General features: G+C 37.9%; 2 protein-coding genes across 2 annotated transcripts; both read left to right on the top strand.

Moving 5' to 3' along the window:
• Positions 1 to 503: 503 nt before the first annotated feature.
• LOC132103028 (zinc finger protein 729-like) lies at positions 504 to 6,537 on the top strand. Its single transcript, XM_059507823.1, has 2 exons — positions 504 to 974; positions 2,339 to 6,537. Exons 1-2 carry the CDS (start codon positions 605 to 607, stop codon positions 6,160 to 6,162), a joined length of 4,194 nt encoding a protein of 1,397 aa, XP_059363806.1. The 5' UTR covers positions 504 to 604; the 3' UTR covers positions 6,163 to 6,537.
• Positions 6,538 to 7,405: 868 nt separating this feature from the next.
• On the top strand, positions 7,406 to 10,734 carry LOC132103029 (trypsin-3-like). The gene is made up of 5 exons (XM_059507824.1): positions 7,406 to 7,538; positions 7,779 to 7,935; positions 9,662 to 9,921; positions 10,250 to 10,386; positions 10,477 to 10,734. Exons 1-5 carry the CDS (start codon positions 7,499 to 7,501, stop codon positions 10,624 to 10,626), a joined length of 744 nt encoding a protein of 247 aa, XP_059363807.1. The 5' UTR covers positions 7,406 to 7,498; the 3' UTR covers positions 10,627 to 10,734.
• The last annotated feature ends 5,934 nt before the right edge of the window (positions 10,735 to 16,668 follow it).

A 16,668-nucleotide genomic window follows, 5' to 3' on the forward strand; every position in this document is an offset into this window, starting at 1 on the left:
GAGCACTAGCTGCTGTCAGACTCCTTGTCCATAAAAAAAATCTCAACAATTTTTACAATTAATAGCAAAAACAAAACAGTAGTGTGTGTATTTGTCTTTTGTTTTGGTATTGCAGAATGCACATGTATTACCAGAAACAGGCAACATCCTGCCAGACTGAGCCACATCCAATCTAAGAACGTTTATGTCTTTTTGGTGACACATACAAAATACTAGAATCACTGTTTATGTCTAATAATTCGTCATCATATATAAATCATCATATATACCACACAGGAAAATGCTATATATATATTCTACCATATTTTGTTTTATTAAATATCTTATTTAATATCTATACATTTATATCATATTACCCACATCGTATTATATCCTATTATTTTATATCCTATATGATCCTACTACAGCTAAGGCTATGAAATATGAACTTTCCTGGAGTAACAAGGAAAGTAACCTAATTAATATTCATGAGCGAAGTTTTCGCCATAGTAGGATTCGTAAGGTTTCCTCCTCCCCGCAACAACAACCACACGGTCCTTTACCGCGAAAAGCGCGGTGCCTGTGCCTTTCCTATCGAGGAAAGCTGGACCTCGCTAGAACCATAATGGCTACTGATTCTTCTGTAGATGATGGTAGTTTGCAATCAAAGAATGAATGTTTGTCCTCTGAATATGAGAAAGGTGCTGCCCAAGAGATAAACATCGATCGAATGAGCAAAAGCAAAGCCACTAATGCTAGAAACACGGACGGAGAAATGGAAATAAGTCCCAGTGGCCCTGTATTAAAAGCCCAGGACCACGCCGAAGTTGTTGTAGCCAATGCTGCAGATCCAGCCATAAAGATTAAAGTAGAACAAATGGAGGAAGATGAATATGTAGTTGTTCATATAGACGAAGACGAGGAAGGAAATTTGGCTTATATTTCTAACGTTAACAGTGAAGGAGACTCGTCTGAGAGAGATACAAGTGCCGAAGGTAAGCGACTTTTATTTGTTGTTGTTGTCAAACCGACCTTTCAGTTAGGTAACGTTAGTTACTAGTTATATTTTACCTTGAAATAAATAAAGTCATCTAAACATAAAATCACTTCTTTTTACACAGTCTAGGACTTTCTGCGATCATATACACAAAACCCACACTTCATATATTATTATAATTTAATTGTGCAAATATATGCATATGCATAGTATTTATTGTGGAGGATATTTTGCTGTGAAACTTCTAAATTAATTTGCACCAGCAAATACGCGTCGTTTTAAAAGACGACTGCAGTAATACTGCCCATGAGGACATTCTGTTTGAAACATGTCCTTCTTACTGCCTGTCATTATTTCTTAGTATAGGATTGACTGATTTAGGCTGGCATTTCACAAAATTTATGTTTTCGTCTTTGACTAAATAAATTATTTGTCATTTCAAAACATGTGTGCAGTCGTAGCAGGAAAGGTTAGTTTCTCGTACAAAAATAATCAGCTCCACCTTAAATGATATTGCAGTATTGTTGTGTTGCCAGTAGATGGTAGGGTTTAACTCATATTTTAAATCGCGCATGTGCCAAATGCAATACACAGTATAAAGAACAAGTAAGTGAATATAATATTATTTCAGAGCACTTTTTTCCATTGTTTGAATTTCTCACTTTGAGCCATGCGGTCGATATCATTTAAGGTGGAACAAATAATTCGAATAAGACGTCGAATTGTCCTGTCGTTAGCTGGGAAAATATATCTTTAACGAGCTGAAAGTCAGATCGTATTCATTTACAGCTGTGCAGAATGTAACAATGAGATAATTGTTTTTGGTTTGCTTTATGAATGTATTTTTGTTATTTTCATTAAGAAATTACTAAGAAAAAAATAGACTTTTTCTGTTTCTTTTCTTAAAATTTGTGTAATTTCTGGTGGTTGCAATATACAAGAGAATGCAAGAGAATGCTGCTTTTTTCTTATTTGTGTTCCTAATCTCCTGTTTACCAGAGTAAATACATTATTTCCACTTTAAGATATGTATATATGTGTATATATATGTATATGTATATGTATATATATGTATGTGTATATATGTATATATGTATGTGTATATATGTATATATGTATGTGTATATATGTATATATGTATGTGTATATATGTATATATGTATGTGTATATATGTATATATGTATGTGTATATATGTATGTATATATATATGTATATGTATGTATATATATATATGTGTGTATATGTATATATATATATATGTATATATGTATGTATATGTATATATATATATATATATAATTTTTCTCTCTCCTGGCAACAGGAGTCACCCTGACCTCACATTTCCCTTTTCTGTTTTTAGGGGATTGGCCATTTCGCAGTGAAGATTGCAGTGAGGCCTTTGGGAACAAGGAGGATTACCTGGGGGATCGCAGCGAGCATATCCATGATGGTCCCATAGTCTGCTTAGACACAGATTCGCAGTGGGATGACCTGCTCATCTCGACCAACAGAGGCCAGAGAACAATGTTCTGTGCTCTCTGCGGACAAAGGTTTTCAAGCTCTAAACGTTTTTTCAGCCATCAACTGATGCACCGCAGACAAGTCATTACACGGGGGATAGATGAGGGTTCAGTAAGGCATAAGCTTTTCGAATGTAAGGATTGTGGAAAAGCTTTTACCACTATTGGTCATTGTCTCAATCATCAGCGTTCACATAAACAGGCCTCAAAATCAGTTTTTCACCAGTTGGCTAATCTAAAGAAAAAGTCATTTCAGTGCCCCACCTGTGGACGCTGTTATTCTCGAGCTTCGGCTCTTGATGCACATCGCCGTTGTCATGAGGTAAAGCTAATAAAATCCAAAATCTGTGAAAAGGAGAAAACTTTATCACTTAATGAAGCTCCAGGTCAAACTGAAGACAATGGGACAAGCTCTGAACAGAATGAGGAGCATGAGCAAAATGTTTTTCAGTGCATCTGTGACAAATCTTTTCGCACAATGTCTGGCCTTGGCACGCACCAGAGATTCTGTTCAGAAGGAAAGCTGAAGGAGGGAATTAAGCATTCGTGTGTTTGCTCTGAATGCGGGAAGACCTTCGTTAGATCAAAGGCTCTGTTGTCCCATCAGCTTTGGCATAAAAGACGAACACAACTTGTCTGCAATGGCCAGCCATATAAATGTACTGAGTGCGACAAGGTCTTCACCTCACTTGCATTCTACAATAAGCACCAACGATTGGCACACAGTGAAGATCTCCCAGTAAAATCATTTCTTCATCAAGTTATTCAACTCAAGAAGAAGGCTTTTGAGTGTGAGGAGTGTGGTCGTCAGTTCTCACGAGCATCTGCCCTGCAGTCGCATCAGCTCTGTCATACTGATGTCTTCTGTGACACAGTAGAAGAGCATGAGGCCGTAGATGTCAATCATGTAGTTGTCCGGATCACGGCTTCAGATGATTCCAGTGATGAGTCCAGCAGTGATCTCTCTCAGGACCAAAACTCTGATCTTGAGTTAGTGTGTGAATCAGACCATGAGGGAAAAGATGGCTCGGGCTTCAACCCGAGACAAACTGAATGCACCTCCTCGCTGCAGTTGAATCCAGAAATCGATGTCAAAATTGTACAGATTGGTTATGAGCACTTAAATGATGAACCGTTCATAAATGCAGAACTGATAAGCAAAATAAGTCCTCAAGAGGCAAAGTATAATTGTCCACATTGTGATCGAAAGTTTGTCAAGGCTTTGTCCTTGCGCTGTCACATACTTTGGCACAAAGGGACCCTGGGAAAAAAATCATATGGGAGGAAGAAGTTTGACAAGTTGATGCCAACTAAGAGGCCCCATATAACATGTGAGGTTTGCGGCCATGAAAGTGCCTCCAAAAGTGCTCATAACGTTCACATGGGCAAGCATGAGGATAAAGTAGCATATAAGTCTATTTCGTACCAACTTGCAAATCTGCAAAAGAACAATATTAAATGTGAAGAGTGTGGCAAGACTTTTTCCCGACTGTCTGCACTGCATTCTCACCAACAACATCACAATAGTAGTAAAAAACCCTTTGCTTGCTTGGAGTGTGACAAGAGCTATGCAAATGCAAGTGGTCTGTACAAACACAAGAAGTTTTGCTGTGGCAGTGCCAAACGTGAAAAGACTAAGCAATTCAACCCAACCAAGTCACTCTTAGGCCCAAAAGTTCATCACTGTAAAAAGTGTGGTAAAGGCTTTTGGTCTTTGGGGGCTTTCTTTCATCACAAGCAAACCCACTTGGAGTGCACAAATGTTGAGATGGGGCCTTCTGGTACGCCAGACTCTGAGAATGATCACATGCGACGCAAGAAAAGGGGTCCTAGAGGTCGTTATAAAAAAGTCCAGAAAAATCAAGTCCAGAAGTGGAAAAATAACTCTTACCAATGTCCTGACTGCAGAAAATTTTTCTCCCATGCCATGGCCCTCCAGTTTCACATGAAAAGTCATGGCTTTGAGACTGGCCTTCCTTTAATTGACTCTGACTCATCTCAGCAACCTCAGTGCCCAACATGCTATGAGATTTTTGCATCTAAGTCAAAACTACAAAATCATCAAAAGCAGTGTTCAAAACTACAGGACCATGTGGAATTTCCAGAAGAATGTAGGAAAGTTGGGATAGATGCATCCTTGCAAAAAGCTGAAGATGTTTGTGACTCTTCTCATTCAGCTGATTCTGAAAGAGAACAGAAAACATCTTTAGATTCTGATAAGAAATATAAATGTCAGCACTGTAGCAGAAGTTTTTCAGTAATTGGTGCGCTTAATTTTCACAAGCGAATTCATAGCATAGGTCACCAATCTAAAAAGCTGTATTCCCACTCGGCAAAACAGTTAAAGCTTGGCAAAGTAAAGTCAGAGACTTTTGCTTGTGCTGAATGCGGAAGATATTTTAGCTCCAATTCGGCTCTAGGCACACATAGGAGATGGCACGAAGACAAAACATTTGCCAGATTTCTCTCAAAGACCAATAAGAGCCGCTCAAGGAAAAATGTGGACGATGGACCTTATTTATGCAAAATATGCGGGAAAGGATTCTTTTACCTTTGTGTTCTTCGCCGACATCAGCTACATCACCCTCCCATGGAGGCTCAACCCCAAAAAGAGCCCGAAGCTCCTGAATCAAACAGTGTTTTTACCTGTACAGATTGTCAGATGTCTTTTTCAAGTGGGTCTCTTCTAACAACTCATTTAGCAGAACATCACAGCAAGTCGACTGAGAATCTGCAGTCTGAAATCCTCCATTCAGATGAGTTGGTTACACCCATCAAACAACCGTACACATCCAAAACGAATGTTACTAAACAAGAGAAGACTATGGTGCTACCCCATAAGTGCTCCAACTGCAATAGGAGGTTCTTGACCACACGCGGCCTTTCTTCACACATAAGTCAGAAACACCGCAATTTTGTCAAACAAACCGCTTGCTCTCTAGAAGAGAGCTTGGCATATAAGAAGCCCTTTGCTTCTGAAAGGACACTTCCTAAAATGTTGACTAAGAAAACTTCTTTGGAGGAAGAACCTGTACAGCGTAGTCAAAACATAGAACTTAGTTTTTTGAAATGTGATAAATGTGCTGAAGCATTTCCTAGTGAGGAGCAGTTAAACGCTCACAAAGAGGTGGCGAAGGCTCGTCCGCACTGCTGCTCACTTTGCTGCCACGGTTACTGGACTGCAAACCAGCTTCAGCAGCATCTCGCGGGGCACAATGAAGCACCCCAGCATCTCCCAACCAAACTGCGATACAGATTGAGTGCTTCCATGGCACCTGGGCCTTCAGACAACCTGCAAGCTTTATCACACAGATCCGAGTCTATAGTCAAGCTGCCTGTAGCCCTTGTAAGTCCACAACTTGGTAGCCATAAATGTCAACAATGTGGAAAAACATTCTTGTCACCTCGTGCTTTGCAGCAGCACCAGACTCTTCACAAAAACGCGGAGCCGTACCATTGTTCTTTGTGTTCACAGATCCTTAATGATATCAGAAGTCTTACTGACCACTATCAGGAGTGCTTGGGTGACAAAGAGCTAAAAGATAGGTACTCTACTTCCGCAGTAAGAGGCGAGGTTAACCTAACTTGCATTGAGTGTGGGATATTCTTCAAACAGGAAACAGAACTGCATCAGCATTATATTGAACATGCACGTGGGCTCTAAAATGTGTAAATAATGCATGAAGCTGGACATGGTTTCTGGAACATTGTTTACTGCTTGTTTGATTCAAGATTTTTGTTACCTGCTGTGAGTGTTACTATGCAATAGAAGAACTGTATGTCATGAAAATGAAAATGCCATGATCGGCTTTTGCTAAAATTGTTGTAGAGAGAAAGATGTCTGCTAAATTGAAAGCATTATCACAGATGTCCTTTAAACCAATATATTATAATTACATTAAAGTTGTACATTTCTATTACTCCTTTTAAAATCTCTTTAGATCTCTGCAAAGTGTTTTGGTGTATTTTAGGGGATTTTAAAGATTTATATTCATTCTCTCTTTTTTTTTGACATTGTCATTGTTCCTTTATTGACCTCACCATTAAACCACATTTCTGTAACATTTAGGTTAGGGTTTTCCTTTTTTATATATATATTTTTTAAAAATCTTTCAACTTCAATTATTTATTAAATATAATGCTATGTTCCTTGTATAAAATCCCTCAAATCATGTTATTGAGATTAAAGGTCTTTGTCCGAAATTTTCACAAAATAAATTGACTTTGTGTCAATAAATAATATACAGTATGCTTATAATGAAACTGGCATTTTGACTTGCTCTTTTCTCAATAACAATGTTTTAGGTACCAAAGTAAGTCTCGTTGACACACAAGACTATTAAATGAATTTAAAATGCATTACATATTAAGTTTTTATTTTTTGGTTTAATCACCAGATTGCCTTTGCTTTTGTTCTTAATTGCTTATCATTCAAATTGTATATTTTAGATACACCATTATCTGAGAGGCCTTATTTTATTAAGAAATGCAATTTGTCACTAACATTTATCTCTGCTTTAAACTAGCTGTTTCTTTCTAACTTCTTGAATAAAGAATCTTGGTTGGTTGAAGATGGTAAATTTTTGTTAAAGAGTATAGTTTATTTTATTACTGTTAGGTTTTGAGTTGTTACTTGTTGCTGCTTTGACTTGTCAAGCTGTTTGTGTGTTGAGTCAATGCATGATCAATACACCATGTGCCAATGATAACTGGCTGCCCTTAAGCTGTGCTTCTCTAAAAAGTAAACGTTTTTATTTAAGCTTTGTACTCTCTGCGTGTACACTACCTTGGATTTATCATACTCATGGAAAACAGTGTGATAAGAACTGTTGTCCCAGGTGCTATGTTTCACTTTGGAATCATTTTCCATGATCTTATTGGTTGTTGAATAGTTATCAGTGTTAAATCAACCACTTAAAAATATGAATGCTGTTCTTGAACTTTGTAGAAGTTTGCTCTTTAAAGTTGTCTGGAAGTGAGCACTCCTCTTCTCCACTGCAATGAAAAATATTGTTTTTGCTTTGCTGGTTGTTTCTGTGGGTATGTCCCTCGTTCTTAATAATTATTGTGCATTGTTAGTTTCCTACACTGACCTGTAATATTCCTTTAATATTCCTTAGTCGTTAACATTAATAAGAGACATAGGCTACTACAGATGTTAACCAGATGAAACTGCAAATATTACAAAGAAACACAAGCTCAAATAATCATTCAATTACATTGTGATTTCCTTTGCTTTATCTTGCTTTCATTTAACAATTAAACATAATTTTTATGAAGCTTGCAGCGCAGATGATAAAATCATTGGAGGTTATGAATGTCCTGCAAACTCCCAGCCCTGGCAGATCTACCTTACTTATGATAATGGGCAACGATGGTGTGGAGCATCTCTGATTAATGAAAGATGGGCTGTTTCTGCTGCCCACTGCTACGTTTCGTGAGTATATCATACGTTTTTTGTTAAACCTCATCAAACACATTTTTAATAAGTTGTTAGTATATTGTGAATGTGTGCACTCTAAATGTATGACTGTAAAATGTAACAGTTACAGGATTTCTAAATCAAAGGCTATGAAAAATAAGTTACACATTTCATTCTGTAATAAAGATTAGCACATTAACCAATCATCTGAGACTCTTTTCCAAAGATGTAATAAAGGTGCATCTCAATTCATTAGAATGTTGTGGAAAAGTTCATTTATTTCAGTAATTCAACTCAAATTGTGAAACTTTTGTATTAAATTCAATGCACAAAGACTAAGAGTAGTTTAAGTCTTTGATTATTTTAATTTTGATGATTTTGGCTCACATTTAACAAAAACCCACCAATTTACTTTCTCAACAAATTAGAATATGGTGACATGCATCAGCTAATCAACTCAAAACACCGGCAAAGGTTTCCTGAGCCTCCAAAATGGTCTCTCAGTTTGGTTCACTGGACTACACAATCATGGGGCAAACTGCTGATCTGACAGTTGTCCAGAAGACAATCATTGACACCCTCCACAAGGAGGGTAAGCCACAAACATTTATTGCCAAATAAGCTGGCTGTTCACAGAGTGCTGTATCCAAGCATGTTAACAGAAAGTTGAGTGGAAGGAAAAATTTGAGTAAACTTCACAAGGAATGGACTAAGGCTGGAGTCAAGGCCTCAAGAGCCACCACACACAGACGTGTCTAGGAATTTGCTGAACCACAGACAACGTCAGAGGCGTCTTACCTGGGCTAAGGAGAAGAAGAACTGGACTGTTGCCCAGTGTTCCAAATTCCTCTTTTCAGATGAGAGCAAGTTTTGTATTTCATTTAGAAACAAAGGTCCTAGAGTCTGGAGGAAGGGTGGAGAAGCTCATAGCCCAAGTTGCTTGAAGTCCAGTGTTAAGTTTCCACAGCTTGTGATTTGGGGTGCAATGTCATCTGCTGGTGTTGGTCCATTGTGTTTTAAAAAAAATCCAAAGTCACTGCACCTATTACCAAGACATTTTGGAGCACTTCATGCTTCCTTCTGATGACCAGCTTTTTAAGATGCTGATTTCATTTTCCAGCAGGATTTGGCACCTACCAAAAGCACCAAAAGTTAGATAAATGAACATGTTGTTGGTGTGCTTGACTGGCCAGCATACTCACCAGACCTGAACCCCATAGAGAATCAATGGGATTTTGTCAAGAGAAAAATAGGAAACAAGAGACCAAAAATGCAGATGAGCTGAAGGCCACTGTCAAAGAAACCTGGGCTTCCATACCACCTCAGCAGTGCCACAAACTGATCACCTTCATGCCATGCCAAACTGAGGCAGTAATTAAACCAAAAGGAGCCCCTACCAAATCTTAAATACATGTACAGTAAGTGAACATACTTTCCAGAAGGCCAATACAATTCACTAAAACATTTTTTTTATTGGACTTCTGAAGTATTCTAATTTGTTGAGATTGGTGGGTTTTTGTTAAATGACAATTAAAATAACCAAAGACTTTTTCAGAGACTACTTTCAGTCTGTGTGCATTGAATTTAATACACGAGTTTCACAATTTGTGATGAATTACTGAAATAAATTAACTTTTCCATGACATTCTAAATTACTGAGATGCAACTGTATGCAGATAGACAATATTGCTGATAAAAGTTGTATTACAGCCCAGTAATGTGTAAGTTCCTTGTCAAATAGAGCTTCTCGTCTGACTGTCCACCTGGGAGAGCATAATGTGTACACTGAAGAAGGCACAGAGCAGCGGGTTGGGGCAGAGAAAGTGATTCCTCACCCAAAATATAATGATTATATGTATGACAATGATTTCATGCTGATCAAGTTGAAAGAGCCTGCCGTCTTCAACCAGTATGTGCAGCCAATCCCTCTGGCAACCAGCTGCTCTTTTGCCGGGGAGCAGTGCTTGGTTTCTGGATGGGGCAATCAGATCACCACTGGAGGTGAGATAATGGAGGCTGAGTAATGAAAGTCTTCGGTGTTATAAAACCATTAACTCCGTCTTCAAAATAGATTAATTGAGCAGCAAGATGTGATTAATCTCCCCTTTATCCTAATATAGCTTACTATTTGAGGTGACCGCCATTTGTATGTATTTCAAATGCAGAGTATGGTTCCAGTTGGGGGATATCAAACATGTTTCTTGTTTTTTGACATCTTTAGATGTCATGGTATTGATCATGCGTCTCCTAGCAAAAACAAAACACATTATTGTGTAAGTGTATGTACAAGATGTAAAGCTTTAACATTGTTCATATCCTCTTTTTCCAGTTAACTATGCTGATAAACTGCAGTGTTTGGATTTGCCTGTACTGTCAAGGGCACAGTGTGAGAGTGCGTATGGATGGCAGATAACTAATAATATGTTCTGTGCTGGATTCATGGATGGAGGCAAAGACTCATGTCAGGTATGTTATTGACATAGTCGTATTCTATATATGTTATGTATTTTCATACAAAATCACACTTTTCTAAGTTTATTCTCCAAACTTTCACAGGGTGATTCTGGTGGCCCTGTAGTGTGTAATGGGGAACTGCGAGGAGTTGTTTCTTGGGGCTATGGCTGTGCTCAAAGAGGCTATCCTGGGGTTTATGCTGAGGTGTGCCGCTACACAGATTGGGTCCAGTCCACCATAGCTAACAATTAACTACTTGTTCAGCTTAGTTGGACCTTTTGATTACAGGATAACTTTTCTGAAATACCCATAATTAAATTCAGCTTGGAACAAATAAAAGTGTTTCTATCCTTTGTTTTACATGGATATGATATTTTTAAGTTTTTTTTTTTCAGTCACTCGGGACATGCAAATTTCAGGCCTTCAAGTCCTGTAGACCAGGGGTTCTTAGCCTTTTTGATGTCGGGCCCAAATTTTACAGTACAAAGTGGTCCAGGGCCCAATCAGATATTAGCACTGTATTGGTTTATTGATCTCACCCTTGGTTTGATTTGTATTCAATTAAATGAAATCCACTTGCAGTTTAACAGTTAATTATTCATATGTATATAAACCTGCACATACAACAAGATGCCAAACACACAATTCAGGGAAGAAATCAATCTGCATCAAGAACAAAATTAAAATATTTTACCTCAAAGATTAATAATATAAATAAAAATAAAATAAAAACAATAAAATGTTTTGCTAAAATAAATTCAAAATAATATTTTTCAAATTAAATAAGTTGTAAATGAAAATTGAAATAAAGTGCAAATGAAAAAAATATAGCTTTATAATCTGCAAAATAAAAAAATAATTAAAAATGGGCTGCTTTTTATTCTTTCTAGCAACTGATGCTGTATGTCTGTGGCCATTGCCGCGATACGATTTGGTCTCCCCTTATCCACTTTAAAAATGTCTCCGCCTGTTTCTCACACAGGCTACTCCGTCTGCAGTGTGTATGCAGTCTGTGTGCGTTTCGTATGTGGTGCAGAAGAAGCACTCATTGAGCTTTCACACAGGACGCGTTTGCAGTCCACTACTGATCCACGGCTGTTTATTCCACAAACACAACATTTGTTTATTATTTTATATTTAAAAACATGTAAAAAAAAAAAAAAAAAAAAAAACACTTTGGTCCAACACTGTTTTTCTAACATGGTTAGCTTAATGTTAATGTTTTGTCCGGTTTAATTATGTTTATTCCAGTCATGCAACTACTGCAATTAAACTCCACACCACTTTCTTTTTTTAATTGTCCTTGTAAAAAGGATCGGAGGTGTCATATAATAATGTTAGGTTTTTCAACTTTAAGGATGAACCTCTTGTCATCTATTTCTGGCCTCCTAGCATGAATATAGTAATGTGAAATATGATTGGGAGTCTGCACAGGGTTTTTATTTTGAAATGCACATGATTTTTTACTTCTATTTTGTAATTTCTGTCCGGTTTGGACGCGGGGTGCGTCAGAAATAGACCAGGCGCCTATCTTTAGCGTAGCGGTGCGGAGAGCTACTTCTGGGACGCTTTTGAAAAGTGCTGCAGAGCGTCTGGTGTATACACAAGCATAGACTAGAGTGACCGCGATCAGCTCCGGTAGCCGCGTCGGAGCCGTAAAGCCTTGTTTATACTTTCGCCTGGCTCCGCAGCGCGAGTCTCCGCAGACTGCGCGCGCACCTCCGCAAACGGACGAGGCGTTTATACTTGACGCGCTCGCCGTTGTACTATTTTTTTAACCGACAGGGGGCGACTCGGAGTAATTCTCCTCTAAACCACCTGGAATCGGCGGCGAAGAAATAGTTTGCCGGAATCAATATGCTCATAGACCAATCACTGATTTGAAATGAGAACAAAATATGATGTTGAGAAGATATACATAGAACTCTTTTGATATTTAGCATCTCGTAAATGTAATGTCCTTTAGTGTACAGTAGACAACATTTGAAGTGGAGCAAAACCTTTCATCAAAGTTATACATGAATTATGACCAATACCTGTTGTTGTCTTTGGACAACTTTGATAAACTTCAGATCCACTTCAAATGTTGACCACTGTAGACATGCGTTACCTTTTATTCTTTGGCAATGTTAATGAAAATACAATTTTTATAGTTTGTTAATATTAGTTCACAGTAACTGAGTTTGTATTATTAATTGCTGAAAGTAATATAAAAGAAGTTTATTAATGCAGCATGGAGGGATCATAAATATGCTGGTACAGACGAACCAGCTCGGACAAAGTCGCTTCGAAGTCGTTCATCTTCGGATGCGGCGCTGCGCAGGCGAAATTGGGTCTTGCGAACCCAACGCGCAGGACCGCCCACACCGCAATGACGTCATTTTTGCCGCGCGCACCTTCGCGCTCCTGTGGACGCGTCGAGTATAAACCAGGCTTAACGCGCCGCGCCGCAGACGTGTGCAGTGGAAATCGGGTGAAACAGGCGTAACTTTTGCTACAGGCTACGGTTGTCTGAGTGTCTTCTGCTTATTAGCGCTTGTTAAACAACTAACTGAGGCATTACTGCCACTAGTGGTGGGATGGTGTATTGTAACTCTCATGGATAACAGTGGTCATTCTGGAGGACCCACGGCCCTCGCGGCCCACAGGTGAAAAATGTAAAGTTTTTTGCGGCCCTTCAGGTGGCGCTCACGGCCCAAGCGTGGGCCGCGGCCCTATGGTCAAGAATAGGTGCTGTAGACCACAACTTGACACTTTTTGCATTAATACAAGACCAGGAACTTCATAAAACCAAGGGTCACATTATTGTTCTTTGTTCACAATCATAGACTTGTGATATCTGTAACAGGGGTGACGAGACCTGAGACATGCGGATCCATGTGCAAGCTTTTATCGGTCAGAGACATGGTCGTAACAGACATGGGTCAAACACTGGCAAACAGGTATATAGAGGGCAAGACAAAGAATATTCCTAGAGCAAGAATGGGGCTTCGATGAGCAAACAATATCCAGAGGGCTAAGCAAGAGGGGTAATCCAGAATCCAGAACAAAGGGTCAAAACACGAGAAACAGGGCAAGGCAGGAAAAAGCCTAACTATAAAAACTAGAAACTAAGATAAGACTATGAAAACTATAAACTGAAACAAGACTATGAAAACTATAGACCGAAACAAGACTATGAAAACCAACGCAGAATGGCTTGGTATCGCAGCTATCGCTAGGAGAGGGATGTGTGCAGAACAATACTCGGAAGTGTGTGAAAGTACTCGGAAGTGTGTACTGTACTGTGTAGTGATAGAGTCTGTGTTGTGGATGATGACCTCTAGTGGTGATTTAACGGAAGTTCAGTGACCGGATCATGACAATATCAGAAATCTTACTGTTCACTAATAAAGAGATAAGTAAAGGATGATGTACTGTCAGCTGGTCATTATTGCAAAATGAACCGTGTGGCACTGTTCTAGGCGTTTATTTTGTGATAATGAATGATTTACATGGCTATTATCCAAATAAAAGCATATACATGATATATTGTTTTGAGTTGAAATGGTCTATAATAAAAAGTCTGTCCATGTGTTAAACAAACAGTTGGCCTGGCAGCCCCAATTTGGTTGAGAAACTGCAAGAGCAGTAACCGGACCAGGAGCAGTCTGAGCTTCACATGCATTGAATAAAGCTTCCAAAATAGGAAGTTTGATATATGCTTGTTTTTAGACACCATGTGCTTTAAATGCTATCATATGTGCAATAATCTAAATGTAATTACTTGACACCCAAGGCTATTGGATTCTTTCAAAAATGCAATAATAGATTGTTCCTTTCTGAGTAAACACTTTTTTTTTTTTTGAGGGCACTTTTTGTTTTTTTGTCACTTGATTGCCTGATTTGGATCTGGGACCCCTTAGATGTAATGTGGGAGGCATTGTTTTAAGAATTAATATTTGACCCTAATATTTTTCATTTCTTAAACATGGCCTTGAAATAGCAATAACAGGATAGCATGAACACACAAGGCTATTGGATGCTTTCAAAAATGCAATAATAGATTGCTCCTTTCTGAGTAAATTTTGGCACTTTTTGTTTGTTTAATCACCTGATTGCCTGATTTGGATCTGGGACCCCCTTAGATGTAATCTGAGAGGCATTGTTTTAAGAATTAATATTTGACCCTAATATTTTTCACTTCTTAAACATGGGCTTGAAATAGCAATAACAGGATAGCATGAATGAATGACTGCATGATTAAATCATTTTAATAAATTAAACGATAAAGCAGGCAGTAGAAGAAAAAAATACAGTTTAGGAGCAATTAGTGGTTTTGATCAAGAAGGAAATGGAAAAAGCATATAGAAGAAAAGGTGTTGATGAGAATGAGAATGACTACATCTTTAAATGACACAGAATCATCTGACTCTAGTGATTCTGATCCAGATCATTTAGGTGAGGCACATAAAGAGAATTTGCAAATTAAATGAGCCCATGAAAGTTATAGCTTATAGTTATAGTTATATCAGTTTTATATGCTCTTACACTCTGCTTTTGGACACAGCCACTAAAGTTTCAGCTAACTGCACAAAGAATTAGTTTATTATTGGTTTAGTAATCATTAATATCTGCCATAAACATTTATCACATCTTTATAAACATTAATGCTTTTCCTGAACTCTTCAGAATCTCTTTGCAAACTCCTCTCCTCCACTGCCATGAGGACTATCGTGTTTTGCTTTGCTGGCTGTGGGTAATTAGATCTTTCTTATTAGTTATCCATTTCAGTTATTCTGACCAATATTATTCCTTAAATAGTCTTTAACATTACTATGTATCATACAACAAAAATGAATAGATTAACTGTAAACATGACATACCAACAAAAATCAGAAACATTGCATGCAATATTTTTTCAGAAGCTTGTAGCACAGGTAAGAAAATTATCTGCCCAGCCCTGGCAAGTCTACTTTACTTCTAATGTGCAACACTGGTGTGGAGTATCTCTGATCACTGAAAGATGGGTTATTTGTGAGTAAATATCCTCATTTTATTTATTTGTTTATAAAAAGGAAAAATGAACAATATTTTATTTTTTATTCTTGTCTAAATGTGTACACTGAAATCGATGGTTATAAAACAGGGGCAGGATTTAAAAAAATAATTATTTATTACCTATAATACTTGCCATCACCATAATGTCTTTGAGTATCCATATATAAAAGTTATAGCCCACAAGTTCCTTGTCAAACAGAGCTTCTCATCTTTCTGTCCTCCTGGAAGAGCACAATGTGTATGCTGAATAAGGCACAGAGCAGCTGATCGGGCAGAGAAGGTGATTCCACATTCAGACTATAATGATCAGTCATCTAACAATGATTTTAGGCTGATCAGGCTGAAACAACCTGCCATCTTTCATAAAGCCAATACCTGTGGTGACCAGATGCTCTTCTGCAGGGCTGCAGTGCTTGGTTTCTGCATGGGGCCACACTGAGGGTGAGATGTCACGTAATAAAATAATTTTATTTATTTATTTCAATTAGGTCAGTGTTTAAAACATTACATTCAACAATTGATATCTGTAAAAAATAAGAAACTTCAAATTGTATATTTTAGATTGAAGAAGTGGATGCCGAGTTGCCATATTCTTCATACTGATATTAATTATATTATTACCTGATTTCTTGTTTGACTATTAATCAAGTTATGGCAAGAGTGAAATGTGTAACCTTATGTGCGCTTATGAGATATTAAAGAATCCTGTTCTACCCTGTATTTCTTTTCCTCAAGATTAATGTCCACATATTATGTGTGTGTATCCAACCGTAATGATGACACTCGCCAGTGCTAGAAAGCCTTGAATTTTAGATAAGTTCTCTGTGTATGTGTGTTAGTATCTGTCTGTACAGGGAGAAGCTCAGACAGTCCCAGGACAAACGATCAACTGCCAGTGTCCAGCGTATCAGATATACGTCTTTGGAGAGTTTATCTAGGTTTTGGAACCAATCAGAATTTTGTTGACTTATGTATTGACGCAATTAGTATCCTCTGTCAGGGTATAACTGTGGTTGATTTTGAGTTAGGAGGCCTACGAACTCCGTCGAGAGTATAAGCTGACTTCTGCTGATGAAATTGCAAACTATTTTCTTCATGTAAAATTATTATTATTAATTGAACTCATCTCTGACTCCTGGTCTTCATTGCGACATATCTGGTCCTTGGGTTTTAACTGTTAAATTTCCCCTACAAGATACACCATTATCTGAGAGGGCTTAATTTAGTAAGAAATGCAATTTGAAACTAACATTT

Source organism: Carassius carassius, chromosome 24 (assembly GCF_963082965.1).
Source record: "Carassius carassius chromosome 24, fCarCar2.1, whole genome shotgun sequence".
Classification (NCBI taxonomy): Eukaryota; Metazoa; Chordata; class Actinopteri; order Cypriniformes; family Cyprinidae; genus Carassius; species Carassius carassius.